A 13499-nucleotide genomic window follows, 5' to 3' on the forward strand; every position below is an offset into this window, starting at 1 on the left:
GGGCAAACAAATTGCATGTATAGTGCGTGAAAGGCAAGGGTGTTTATCGTTATAAATCATAAACAAAAAAAGTATTGGAAAAACGTAAACACAATTACTCCTAAAAGAACATACTGATCAAAAATATATAACATCACTTATCATTACGAGAAACGCATATTCCACATAGTTTTGAAAACACACATAGATAATAAACATCGCAAACGACGAGGGGGGGGGGGGTTACTTGGTTCTTGTCAACCGCATAAACAAAAGACCGCAGCGATGTTTTGCATCAGCATACTACATAACTAGGAACATAGCTTCTCGAAAAGAAAATGAAACTTAAAGCTTGCTGACGACAACAGTAACATTCATGTAAGACTTCTTGCTGGCCTTGAAGAACATGAAGATGCAGTCGTTGATTCCCAAGGTAGTCTTTGAAAGGAAACGCCTCCACTGCTTTTTGTTGAAAGCTATACGTCCATCAGTAGACGTCTGGTATTCGACGCGAGTCTTTGCCTCCCCACTGCTTAAACGAACACCAGCCAACCCTCCTTTAGGGATGTTTAAGCTTGTAGCAACCCTCACTGGTACTTTCTGTATCCACAACAAAGAATAGCTAACAAAAAACATAAAAATTAAAAGCTTGAAGCAACGCAACAAAACTACATGCATTTAAGAAAACAAATATGCATATAAACAAAAATAAAGTAAACACAAAAAGCAAATTTTAATAAAAAAGAAACAACAAAACATACCATTTGTCCAACTTGAGTGTCAGTTGTAGTAAGACAGTGTAGAAAAGATACTCCTAAAAACTTGGACTTGAAGTTGAGCACCAGTTCATTGAGAATGTCCTGTTGTGCATCATTCAGAGTTAGACCCCTTGTATACTCGATCTTTATGCTGCCACCATCTTCATCCACATCTGTGATGTCTCCATCTATCATCTCTTCATCAGCATCCCCGTCTGAAGAGCTTCCTTCAACTATGTCCAAGTCATCACTTTGAACAACAACATGTGCCTGGCGGGGACGCCTGTCCAAGTCAAAAATGACCACAGCACCCTTCTGAAGAGAAAATTCAGAAGTGAATTTCTTCCAGCCACTCCCCTTGATTCTGGTCCTGTGTGCCCCCTTCACAATGTCGACAGAGTACTTGCGTCCATGCGCTTCAAAACACATGTAGTCGGTGGTAACGCCATTGATCGTAGACTCTTGCATTGCATGGCACAGTCTACAAAAAAATGTAAAAAACAAAAGAAAATAATAATAATCAGGAAACTGTACATAACATAGAAAAAACATGACTGAATACAAAAGAGCGCGACCATCCATGGCAAAATACGCAAAGAATTTTACCATGACTTGTACAAAAATGATGCACCATTTGATTGATGCACTGCGGCTGAACTAGGAAACAAATAACAAAGTACATAAAGACGCAAAATACTAACTGATTACCGCTTTAGACAGGAACTCATCACGAATGTCGATCTTGAAGTTGTTGTCAGCACCGCCATGGCAAAAGTTCCCACATAGCTCACAAGAAAAAACCTGACAACATAAAAAAACAGTTAAGGGACAGGCTGACTGCAAGCATTTCCTCAAAGGTCCAAAGTCGGGCGTCCTGAAACAGGATGGACAACAGTCTTCTTTTAGAATGAGGATTGACTGAAATTACAAAAACAATTATGTGCATGGATCACAGAACTGACTGAACATAACAAAATGACCTAAACCAAAATGGAAAAGCACATATCTGATAACTAGACACTCCCAGACCACTCTTTTCCTTGACTCATCTGTTCAAGACTGCCATGGCGGGGATTGACTGAAATTACTAAATTAACTTAAAATATATTCAAGCGTATAAATGTCTGACAAACGAAAATAATAGAGTATCTTCGAAATCTTGTGCAGGAGCAGAGGGACGGTTTCAGCTAAGGCCTTAGGCTAGTTTCCACTGCCTAAAAATGACGCGAAATCGAAATCACGTACGCTTTCTTTTGCGACAAGAAGGAGATTCTAATTTCACAAACTATATTTACATGATGTAAGTTATTAGTTCTTAAGAACGAAAATTATATACATAAAGTGAATGATCCACTCGATGAAAAGGAAACAAAACAAAAAAACAGACTAAAAATTCTGCACAAGCAAGTGCTCCAGGAAAGGGTTGTATTACAGTACATACTATGGTGATCAACCGGAGACAGAACACGAGCAAGCTCCAACTAGTCAAAGTTATCAATTCCACATGGCGAACATATAAAGTAAAAAGAGACTGATGAATAAACTTAAGAGAAGCCATAATCATATATGCGCTCCTAAAAAATTGAGCACAACCCATAAAAAACAGAGGGCAGCCCCCTGTTTGAGAGACACCTTAATAATATGGAAGCCATGCAATGTATAAGCAATCAGATAATATGCAGCAGGTGCTCATTCAGAAAACACATGGAAATGATACGCAAAATCAGAACAAGCAAGAACATCAACCAACAAACAGACTGGAAGGAAGCTACTGAAAAATGAAGAAGAACCAGAGCAGGCAATTATCACAAAAGAAAAAGGAAAACTTGATGCACACATAAGAGATTTTCATCACAAAAAACAAAGTCATGACATTATTGCCTAGGGACTATCTCTACCATAGATAAGCAGAAGAGGATCTGGGTGCTATCTGCTGCATATAGTCCCACAAACAGGGGATCTAAAAAAAAGATAAACAGGGGATCCAAAAACAGCTATTGATAGGACATTTGGTAAATAAAACTGAAGCCTTGATATTTTAAAATTCTTGGTTCCAGTCAATGTATGTATCTATGAAAAATACAAGGCAGGATCTGTGCCTATGATTACTATTTAGCAGCTATATGTAGACCAACAACTTCATACAGAGCAGAATCTGTACCTAGGAGCACAATCAAAAAACATTTAAACCGCTCTAGACCAAACATGAGCATTCCACACTCAAAAAACATTCATCACCCCGCCCCCCTCCCCTCCCCCAAGTTAATGATGAACTACAGTAGAACAAACCCTAGAATGCAAAAAACAAATCTACAAAAATGACAAGAAAAGAAAACGAAAACTCACTTCGCCGGCCTCCCCTGCCATCTCTCTCGCCACAAGCCCACCAAGTACTTCCACGCTTAGATTGAAAAATCACAGGAGGAAGGGAAACAGACCACGCGAAGAAAAAGAGACGATGGGAAGGGGAACAGAGGCGAGGAGAGTGGGGCGAGGAGGCGAGGAGAGTGACGACAGCAAACACGTCTGGACATTAGTAGCAGGGCTAGACTGTTCGCATTCTGAACAAGCGCGGCCCAAAAACAAAACAAAAACAATTCGGAGGCCCAGCCCGCAACAACTCGCTACCCCCCTGCGTCGCTTCCGGCCCGACAAAACAAAAAAGAGAAGAAAAAAAGGAAAACAGAACGGTCCACGAGCGGGACAAACAGATGGACTGCGCCTCCCGTCGCTACGAAGCAGTCCAGCTGGAGGAAGCACGAATCGTCGCGTGGCTCGATCGGACGGTCGAAAAATTGAATGAGACCAATTAGTTTCTCATCCGAATGAGATTTAGCAAACCCGTTAAAATAAATTGCCGGAATCCTTCAGGATACGTTAGCATCCAAATGCAGGCATATTCCGAGAGCAACCCAGGCCACTGCAAGAAGACAAGATGTGTCCTATATATAGAGCTAAGTGGGAAGACTACATCTTAGATCATCTCATCACATATCATTAGCTAGCGGAAGGCAAGGATGGCCGGGACAAGAGACGACTACGACGTCACGGCGGCGCTCGACGAGTTCTACGCGTCCCGCACCGGCGTCTGCGGCCTGGTCGAGTCCGGTGTCACCATCGTGCCACCGCTCTTCCTCGCGCCGAACAGCCCGCCTCCACCGCCACTCGGGACGACGAACTTCATCATCCCAACCATCGACCTCTCTCTCCCACGCTCGGTCATCGTGCCCCTCGTCCACGCCGCCGCGCGCACCTGCGGCATCTTTTACGTCACCAACCACGGCGTCCCTGCTGACGTCATTGACTCCGCCCTGTCCGCCGTCCGCGCCTTCCACGAGCTGCCTCCCGCCGTCCGGTCGGCGTTCTACACGCTCGCGCCCGTCGGTGGCGTAAGCTTCAGCACGTACCGCAACGACCGGCCACGGCAGGCTGCCAGGCCCGACGCCATCCCCGTCCTGCCTTGGCGCGACAGCCTCACCATCAGCCTCGCCCCGCCGGGTCCCGACATGGGCCACTTCCCCGCGAGCTGCCGGGACCCGTTGCTTGAGTATCACCGGGTCATGGCGGAGTTCGGAAAGAAGAAGATCGGGGCGCTGCTGTCAGAGGCGCTCGGTGTCGGTGCAGAGTGGCTCGAGAAGACTATGCAGATGGAGGCTGCGTCTATGGCGTCCCACTACTATCCTCCATGCCCGGAGCCCGCGAAGGTGATCGGCGGTATGGACCACACCGACCCATTCCTGTTCACGGTGCTGGTGCAGGACGCCGTCGGAGGGCTCGTGGTGCATGTCGACGATGGGGAGTGGATAGACGTGCCGCCGGTGGCTGGAACGCTCTTAATAAACATCACAGAATTGCTCAAGGTAAGCTAAGTATATAAGCATGCGTTGCGATTGTTCTGCTTCTGCTTCCGTCACCAACTTAGGCGCGCACACCATGCATGTAATTAATGGCTCATGCAGGTGTTTTCGAACGATGAGTACATTAGCATAGATCACAGGGTGAGGGTCAAGTCGATGAAGGAATCAAGGGTATCCATCGCCCTCTTCTTCAATCCAAGCGACTCCCACATAATCGAGCCTCTCCCGGAGCTCGTGACGGCAGACAAGCCCCGACGGTACCGGAGTTTCACCATGACTGAGTTCATGGATTCGAGAAAAGGCAAGTTCGGGAATGGCAGCTCGTCCATCCAGCAATTCGCGCTCACGAGCGAACCAAGCTCTTAATTAGTACCAGAGCTCAGCTGTCTCTCGATCGGCATCGGCATCATTACCTTTTGCCTCGGTTACTGTTGGTGGCCTTGTATTGATGCAAAATGTATTTTTGATAGTGGCCTTGTATAAAGAAATGAAGGGAGTACTTGCTATTATTACAGGACCTTGTATTTCTGGTGCGGTTTTAATCCCTCACTTCTACTCGAATAAAATGGTCCAGGACTCCAGACTATGGCGATTGTCCTCCAATCGTGAGATCAGTCCTACCTACTTCATCTGTATCAAAATACAAGACTTTTTTAACTAGCCTACAAAAACGTTTTATATTTTGGTCCCCCTGCTCAAAATATAAGACCATTTATAGAGTTAAAAATGATTTTATATTCTGAGACGGAGAGACTAGTATATAATTGTAAGCAAGTCAGGAGTTGAACGGTCAGACAAACATACTATTGCTCTTTGAAAGCAACCGTGGGAGTTATCAAGTCGCTAACTAAAACCACCAACAGTTTAAGTAGAATATAAGTGGCATCCCACTGCTCTTCTTTTGCTTGTCGTCCCAAGTGGTGGTGGAGGCGGGTTGTTTGGCGCGACGAAGAGCGGTGACACGATGGTGACGCCGGGCTCGACCTGCCCGCAGACGCTAGTACGTCTCCCTCCCAATGCCCGTATGTGCAATTATTTATCTTTTGTTTTGATCAAGTTGGGCGTGGTCTCTCATCAGGAACAGAGAGAGGAATCAAAAGTCCCACTTCTAAGTGGTCTTTAAATCCACAAGTCAAAGTTTGAGATGTTTTTTGAACTAAGTTGAACTAAATGACTTACAAGTGGAATATAAGTGCGATCCCACTTGACACCCTAGGAGCGTCTGGTTGAATGGCTCATAGTGCGATCCCACCTGCAGCCGTGGTGGCTCCCCTGCGCCTGTTTCGAGAGCCATGACGCCTTGTATGATAACACTGAAGAAGCGTCCTGCCAGCATTAAGGGTGTTGTTCCCAGCAAGGTGGCTTGGTATTTGAGACCATCATCGATCGTGGCCGGGTTTGGTCGTGCCAAGCATGTCCAACTGGTTGAAGCAAAGCACCACCGAGGAAATTATTTGGTGTTATTGTAGTGCGAATTCTAAGGCAGTTTGTGACACTTATAGGGCAGACTCAATAGATTGATCGAAAATATTGAATATAATTTAAAATGATGAACAAGTGTTAAAAAAATGTTGGAATAACTTTTAAAATGTTGAGCAAGTATTTGAAAAAAACATTAATAAGCGTTCAGACAATGTTGAACGTGTATACAAGAAATATTGGTCGCTTATTAAAAAAATGGTTTTTGACACATACGAAAATGTGGAGTGAGAGCGAAAACAAACATAAGAAAAAATAAAAGAAAGGCAACAAATGGAGGAAAAAATATAGAACAAAACAAAAATGAAGAAAAAACAAAAATGTAAGAAAACAAAAAACGAAGAAACAAATGCAACCAAGAATGAAAAGAAATGGAGAAAAAAAGAAACAGAAGAAAATATGAAAAAAAAAACGGCTCCAGTAGCCTCAAGTAGGACGAGCGCTAGAATTATACACAAGGGCGAGGCTGGCCTGGTACCTAACAGTGTTGCGCTTGGTCTATCAGTCGGGAACTTATCCAGGTTTCTCCAATTTTTCTTTGTTCCTTTTCTTTTAAACATACACGAACGGGACGGCCCACTAGAAACAGCGCGGGAGATTCGCTTTACGAGGCGGAGCGAAACACTCACGTAAAGTGAGAAATAGCTCTAGCGGATAACTTTTTCACGTGCTGATAAGTGGCGAACTGCATGTGCATCATTTGTGAATTTTTCTGTTTTTCTGTACTTTCGTTTATTCAAAATGTTTTATCTGTTAAACCATGCATACAAATCTCAATCCGTTTTCACCTTTTTATTTCTCACGTCGAGATATTGAAAACAGATTTCCTATTAATAGGTTTCGGCAAACTTTTTTCTCATAAAAGAACCGGAAACTGAAATAAAAAGCGGGAAAAACAAATACTAAAAACCGATTAAAAAGATAACAAAAAAACCAACAACCAAAAAATATGAATCGTAAAAAAATGGAAATCAGTCCACTCCGGTGGTGCATGAGCAACAAGTCCCCAAAAAATGGAAATCAGTCCACTCCGGTACTAAAGGTTAGACCCCTTTTAGTAGCGGTTTGTGTCACAAACCGGGACTATAGGTTAGCCCTTTAGTCCCGGTTTGTGACACAAACCGCTACTAAAGGGGATCGTGGGGCCCTGGCCTGACACCGGTCTGCCACCACCCTTTTAGTTCGTGGCACGAACCGGTACTAATGGTTCAACACGAACCGGGATTAATGCATAGCCGTTTGAACCGGGACTAATGATACCATTAGTACCGGACCAAAATCGAACCGAGACTAATGTGTCTCACATAAGATCGTTTTTCTACTAGTGGAAGTTGGGTTGTGTGTGCTTGGCCGTGTAGGGTCGGTGTGCTGCATCGTTATGGCCACGATTGCGAGGTGGCGCGGCGGTAGCGGAGTGGCCCATCATAGATGGCGTGCCTCAATCCGGTGAGGGTTGTTGGAGATGTGCAACACGACGAAAATCTTGCTCGTCTTCGGTCGGTGTTGGTGGCGAGGGCACCTACGTGGTGTTGCTACCCTCCTTGGAGGCATCACTAAGGTGTGTTGGCATGTCCCGCTCCTTGCTTGGATTGTTGTCCCCGGGCAAAAGCCTTGGTTCATCTCGGACCGGCGATGGCAGCCTCTTGACGTCATTCCTCTGTTGGAAGCACAAGCATCGTGTGTGGAGACATGGCATGGATGTTCTGTGCTGAGGTTATTTGTGCTCGCCGGTGGTCCGAGTAGATATTCATCGATGCTATGTACGTCAGCGCCGGCGAGCTCAAGATGAAGATTGCCTCGGGACCGACCAAGTCCCTCCATCCACTCGCCATCTACTTCTAGGCATTCAAGAGTGGTTGATGTGTTGGTGTGTTGGCAAGGGGAGAGTCCGGTGGTAGTTGTCGCTCTTGGAGATATTGATAGGTGTAGGTCGAGATGTGGCTTTGTTGTTCTATTTAGGTCAAGTTCCTTTGCGTTGTGTTTGTAATGTGTGCGATGGTTTTTTCTACGGATCAGCTCACATGGATTTCGTATGTTCGCGGGAGAGGTAGTCTCTTATAATTTTATTTTGCCTTGTATAAAAATATAATACGCCTCAAAAACATGTTCCAATTAGATAAAGTTGTTGAAAATAAAAACATAGAAACTTGTTGACAGGGCATTTAAATTTGCAATCATCGACTTTGTGAGAAACAACAAGCAAGTATACTATTCTTTTTTTTTTGCATGGTAATATATGTCTTATTCATATCATAAAGATCAAATAATAAGTCACGTAAAGACCGACATGAAAAAACTGAAGAAAAAGAATACTCTCTGAAAATGGGACACACTCCAAGTCTGAACTGAATACACCTTTCTGAAGGTTCGAGCTAGCTTTAGGGTGACGAATTAGTTTGGATCGTCCACGCTGCCTCCCCTCCCCCGGGCGACGAATCTCCACGCTGCTGCCGGCGGCTGGGATTGGATTGGATCGTCCCAGTCCCTCCCCTGTCCGCCTCTCCGGGAGCTGCCCCACCGCCGGCGGCAAGCATCCCGATCTGAATCTGATGCCTGGATCTCGGGACTGGGTGGGCCTCGCGGAGGGGCCGGCGGGGCTCATCGTCGACCGCTTCCTCGCCTACGACGTCGCTGACTACGTCCGCCTCCGTGCGTGTGCCGCTCCTGGCGGCGGTGCTCCTCGGATCCGCGCGGGCACAGTTCCATCCCTGGCGGTGGATCATGCTCGGGGAAGTACATGCTGCCCCCAGCCGCCGCTTCTTCCTCAACACATCCACCGGCGAGTGCGTGCAGGTGGACATCTCCGATCTCCGTGACCATGACGTGCTCGCTATTACCGCCGAGGGCCTCCTGGTCCTGCTTCATGAACCCGACCATGTCCGCCTGCTCTACCTGTTCACCGGCCACTTCCTCGCAGACCTCCCGCCGGTCACCACGCTGCTGCCTCCATAAGATGACTTTCTTTGCATGCTCTGCTCCATGGATGGCTATACTGCCAGTGGCTCCGACATTCGCTAGTAGAAAACAGGGCTTTGATTAGGGCATGGCCAGCCCATTAGTCCTGGTTCAGTCACGGACCGGGATCCATGGGGCATACGTCCCAGTTCGTGAGCCCAGGGGGGCGACTGGGGCCTCGTGTGCATTTGTCCCGGTGCGGCATAACGAATTTGTCCCGGTTCCTGGCACGAACCGGGACGAATGGGCCTCACTCCTGGCCCACATACATTGGTCCCGGTTCGTGGCTCGAACCGGGACAGAAGGGGGAGCTTTAGTTCCGGTTCTATCCACGAACCGGGAAAAATGAGTTGCCTATATATACCCCCTCGCTGCAGCAGAGTACTTCACAGTGCTTTGTTTTTTCTGGCCGGCGAGGGAAGGCCATTTGGGTGCTCTAGCTCACCTCCTATGCACATGAGGTGTTCGATGAAATTTCCGAGCCACACTAGTTAAGTTTTCTCCTCTCAAAACTCGACCCCCGAGCTCCATTTTTCTTGAGATTTGCATAGGTTTAGCGGTCCGTCACGCCCCATCCTTGTCTTCACCGTCGTCAATCGGCCGTGCCGATCTCGTCGCCGGCACCACCGTGGTGAGCCTCTTGTTTTTTATCTTCTTTCTGAAATAAAAAAATTCTTACTTTAGATAGACATTTTTCTAATTTTCTTACTTTTGACACACATAATTATATATAATACACGCAGATGAACCGGCAATGGATGTACGGTGACACACACACCTCCGAGTACATTAAGGGCCTGCATAAGTTTCTTGAAGTGGCTGAGGCAAACAAGCAGAATGGTTTTATGTGTTGTCCATGCCCTATATGTGGGAGTACGAAGTCTTAACTCTGACCGGAAAATCCTTCACACTCACTTGCTTTATAAGGGTTTCATGCCACACTATAATGTTTGGACGAAGCACGAAGAAATGGGGGTTATGATGGAAGACAGTGAAGAAGAAGAGGACAATGACAACTATGTGTCCCCTGAATATCGTGATGCTGCAACGGGGGAAGCTGCTGAAGATCAAGAGGAACCAGACGATGTGCTCGATGATGATGATCTCCGCTGGGTCATTGTTGATGCAAGGACACAGTGCGAAAGTCAAAAAGACAAGCTGAAGTTCGATCGCATGTTAGAGGATCACAAAAAAAGGTTGTACCCCAATTGCGAAGATGGCAACACAAAGCTCGGTACCGTGCTGGAATTGCTGCAGTGGAAGACAGAGAATGTTGTGTCTGACAAAGGATTTGAGAAGCTACTGAAAATATTGAAGAAGAAGCTTCCAAACGATAACGAATTGCCCGACTGTACGTACGCATCGAAGAAGGTCGTATGCCCTCTAGGATTGGAGGTGCTGAAGATACATGCATGCCCTAATGACTGCATCCTATACCGCGGTGCGTACGAGGATTTGAACGCAAGCCCGGTATGCGGTGCATTGCAGTATAAGATCAGACGAGATGACCCTGGTGATGTTGACGGTGAGCCCCCCAGGAAGAGGGTACCTGCGAAGGTGATGTGGTATGCTCCTATAATACCACGGTTGAAACGTCTGTTCAGAAACGAAGAGCATGCCAAGTTGATGCGATGGCACACAGAGGACGTAAGTAAGACGGGAAGTTGAGAACACCCGCTGACGGGTCGCAGTGGATAAAAATCGAGAGAAAGTATTGGGCTGAGTTTGCAGGTGACCCAAGGAACATATGGTTTGGTTTAAGCGCGGATGGCATTAATCCTTTTGGGGAGCAGAGCAGCAATCACAACACCTGACCCGTGACTCTATGCATGTATAACCTTCCTCCTTGGATGTGCATGAGGTGAAAGTTTATTATGATGCTAGTTCTCACCCAAGGCCCTAAGCAACCCGGCAACGACATTGATGTGTACCTAAGGCCATTAGTTGAAGAACTTTTACAGCTATGGAATGGAAACGGTGTACGTGTGTGGGATGAGCACAAATAGGAGGAATTTAACCTGCATGTTTTGCTGTTTGTAACCATCAACGATTGGCCCGCTCTCAGTAACCTTTCAGGACAGATAAATAAGGGATACCACGCGTGCACGCACTGTTTAGCTGACACAGAAAGTATATACCTGGACAAATGCAGGAAGAATGTGTACCTGGGCCATCGTCGATTTCTTCCGACCAACCATCAATGTCGAAAGAAAGGCAAGCATTTCAAAGGCGAGGCAGATCACCGAAAGAAGCCCGCCATGTGTACCAGTGATCACGTACTTGCTATGGTCAATGATTTACACGTATTCTTTGGAAAGGGTCCCGGTGGACTAGCTGTTCCGAATGACGCTGAGGGACCCGCACCCATGTGGAAGAAGAAATCTATATTTTGGGACCCACCCTACTTGAAAGACCTACAGGTCCGCTCTTCAATCGACGTGATACACGTGACGAAGAACCTTTGCGTGAACCTGCTAGGCTTCTTGGGCGTGTATGGGAAGACAAAAGATACACCGTAGGCACGGGAGGACCTACAACATTTGCACGAAAAAGACGGTATGCCTCCAAAGCAGTATGAAGGTCCTGCCAGTTACGCTCTTACCAAAGAAGAGAAGGAAATCTTCTTTGAATGTCTGCTCAGTATGAAGGTCCCGACTGGCTTCTCGTCGAATATAAAGGAAATAATAAATATGCTAGAGAAAAAGTTCCAGAACCTAAAGTCTCATGACTGCCACGTGATTATGACGCAACTGCTTTCGGTTGCATTGAGGGGGCTTCTACCGGAAAACGTCCGATTAGCCATTGTGAAGCTATGTGCATTCCTCAATGCAATCTCTTAGAAGGTGATCGATCCAGAAATCTTACCAAGGCTAAGGAGTGATGTGGTGCAATGTCTTGTCAGTTTCGAGCTGGTGTTCCCACCATCCCTCTCCAATATTATGACGCACGTCCTAGTTCATCTAGTCGACGAGATTGTCATTCTGGGCCCCGTATTTCTACACAATATGTTCCCCTTTGAGAGGTTCATGGGAGTCCTAAAGAAATATGTCTGTAACCGCGCTAGGCCAGAAGGAAGCATCTCCATGGGCCATCAAACAGAGGATGTCATTGGGTTTTGTGTTGACTTCATTCCTGGCCTTAAGAAGATAGGTCTCCCTAAATCGCGGTATGAGGGGAGACTGACTGGAAAAGGCACGTTTGGAGGGGACTCAATAATATGCAGGGACGGGCATTCTTGGTCTCAAGCACACTACACAGTCCTACAGAACTCTACCTTGGTGGACTCGTATGTCGATGAACACAAGAACAGTCTGCGCTCCAAACACCCGGAGCAGTGTGACGACTGGATTACATGTGAACACATCAGGACTTCCATCAGTTGGTTGGAAACACATCTCAGAGGTGACAACACTGTTTGTGATGAGCTGTACTCGTTTTTTAGGGGACCATCTTCGACTGTACTGACCTACAAAGGATATGAGATAAATGGGAATACATTTTACACGATCGCCCAAGATCAAAAGAGCACCAACCAAAATAGCGGTGTCCGCTTTGATGCATCAACTAAGAGGGGAAAGGACACATATTATGGTTACATAGTGGACTTATGGGAACTTGATTACGGACATGATTTTAAGGTCCTTTTGTTTAAGTGCAAATGAGTCAATCTGTCAGGAGGCGGGGTACAGGTAGACCCACAGTATCGAATGACAACAGTGGATCTGAACAATCTTGGGTACACTGACGAACCGTTTGTTCTAGCCAATGATGTGGCACATCTTATCTATGTGAAAGACATGTCTACCAAACCGAGAAAAAGAAAAAGATAAGGAAGCGAATACATCATACGATGAGCCAAAGCGCCACATAGTTCTTTCAGGAAAAAGGGACATCGTGGCAGTGGAGGGCAAGATAGACATGTCCGAAGATTATGAAAAGTTTCATGAAATTCCTCCCTTCAAAGTCAAGGCTGACCCAAGCATCCTGATAAACGATAAAGATTATCCATGGTTACAGCGCAATAAGCAAAGGACACAAGGGAAGAGAAAGTGAAGACTTTCTCTCCACAACTATTATGATGATACCATGCCAACTTTCAACCTTTTCGTAGTTCATTTGAAATGTCTGTTGTAACAGACAAGTTTCCATATGAAACCCTGATATCCCGAAACAGATTGTCCATTTTGTACACGAAGTGCATCTATTTTTTGCCGTAACCCTTGAGGAAATAGTATAGACTGCACGGAGCTATGTGTAGTTTTCGTCCGAAACCCTGATAGCTCCGTGCAGTCTACACCACTTCCTCAAGGCCTGAAGCTAAGCAACGTGCAAGTGAGCATTGCGCCTCCCCTTCATCGTCTCTGCACTCAAAGCTTATAAACCTCTAGTATTATTGAAACTAAAATTATATATAATTTATGCAACTAAAATTATCAAAGTATTTTCTGTTCAAAACATTAAAAGCAAAAAT

The 13499-nt window shown here is 45.9% G+C and overlaps 2 protein-coding genes across 3 annotated transcripts; one reads left to right on the forward strand and one right to left on the reverse strand.

Annotated features, from left to right (window-relative positions):
- Window positions 1-155: 155 nt before the first annotated feature.
- Window positions 156-3221, reverse strand: LOC123059589 (uncharacterized). Of its 2 annotated transcripts, none has more exons than XM_044482123.1 (4): window positions 3084-3221; window positions 1446-1538; window positions 741-1218; window positions 156-601 (listed from the first exon to the last, which is right to left on the reverse strand). In XM_044482123.1, the coding sequence occupies exons 2-4, from the start codon at window positions 1502-1504 to the stop codon at window positions 539-541; spliced, it is 600 nt and encodes a 199-aa protein (XP_044338058.1). In that variant the 5' UTR covers window positions 1505-1538; window positions 3084-3221; the 3' UTR covers window positions 156-538. The 2 variants fall into 2 exon arrangements, with proteins under 2 accessions (XP_044338058.1, XP_044338057.1); XM_044482122.1 differs by having other exon boundaries at window positions 1446-1611; window positions 3084-3215.
- Window positions 3222-3754: 533 nt separating this feature from the next.
- LOC123057335 (1-aminocyclopropane-1-carboxylate oxidase homolog 1) lies at window positions 3755-4960 on the forward strand. The gene is made up of 2 exons (XM_044480367.1): window positions 3755-4597; window positions 4697-4960. Exons 1-2 carry the CDS (start codon window positions 3755-3757, stop codon window positions 4958-4960), a joined length of 1107 nt encoding a protein of 368 aa, XP_044336302.1.
- Window positions 4961-13499: the final 8539 nt, after the last annotated feature.

This window comes from Triticum aestivum, chromosome 3A (assembly GCF_018294505.1).
Source record: "Triticum aestivum cultivar Chinese Spring chromosome 3A, IWGSC CS RefSeq v2.1, whole genome shotgun sequence".
Classification (NCBI taxonomy): Eukaryota; Viridiplantae; Streptophyta; class Magnoliopsida; order Poales; family Poaceae; genus Triticum; species Triticum aestivum.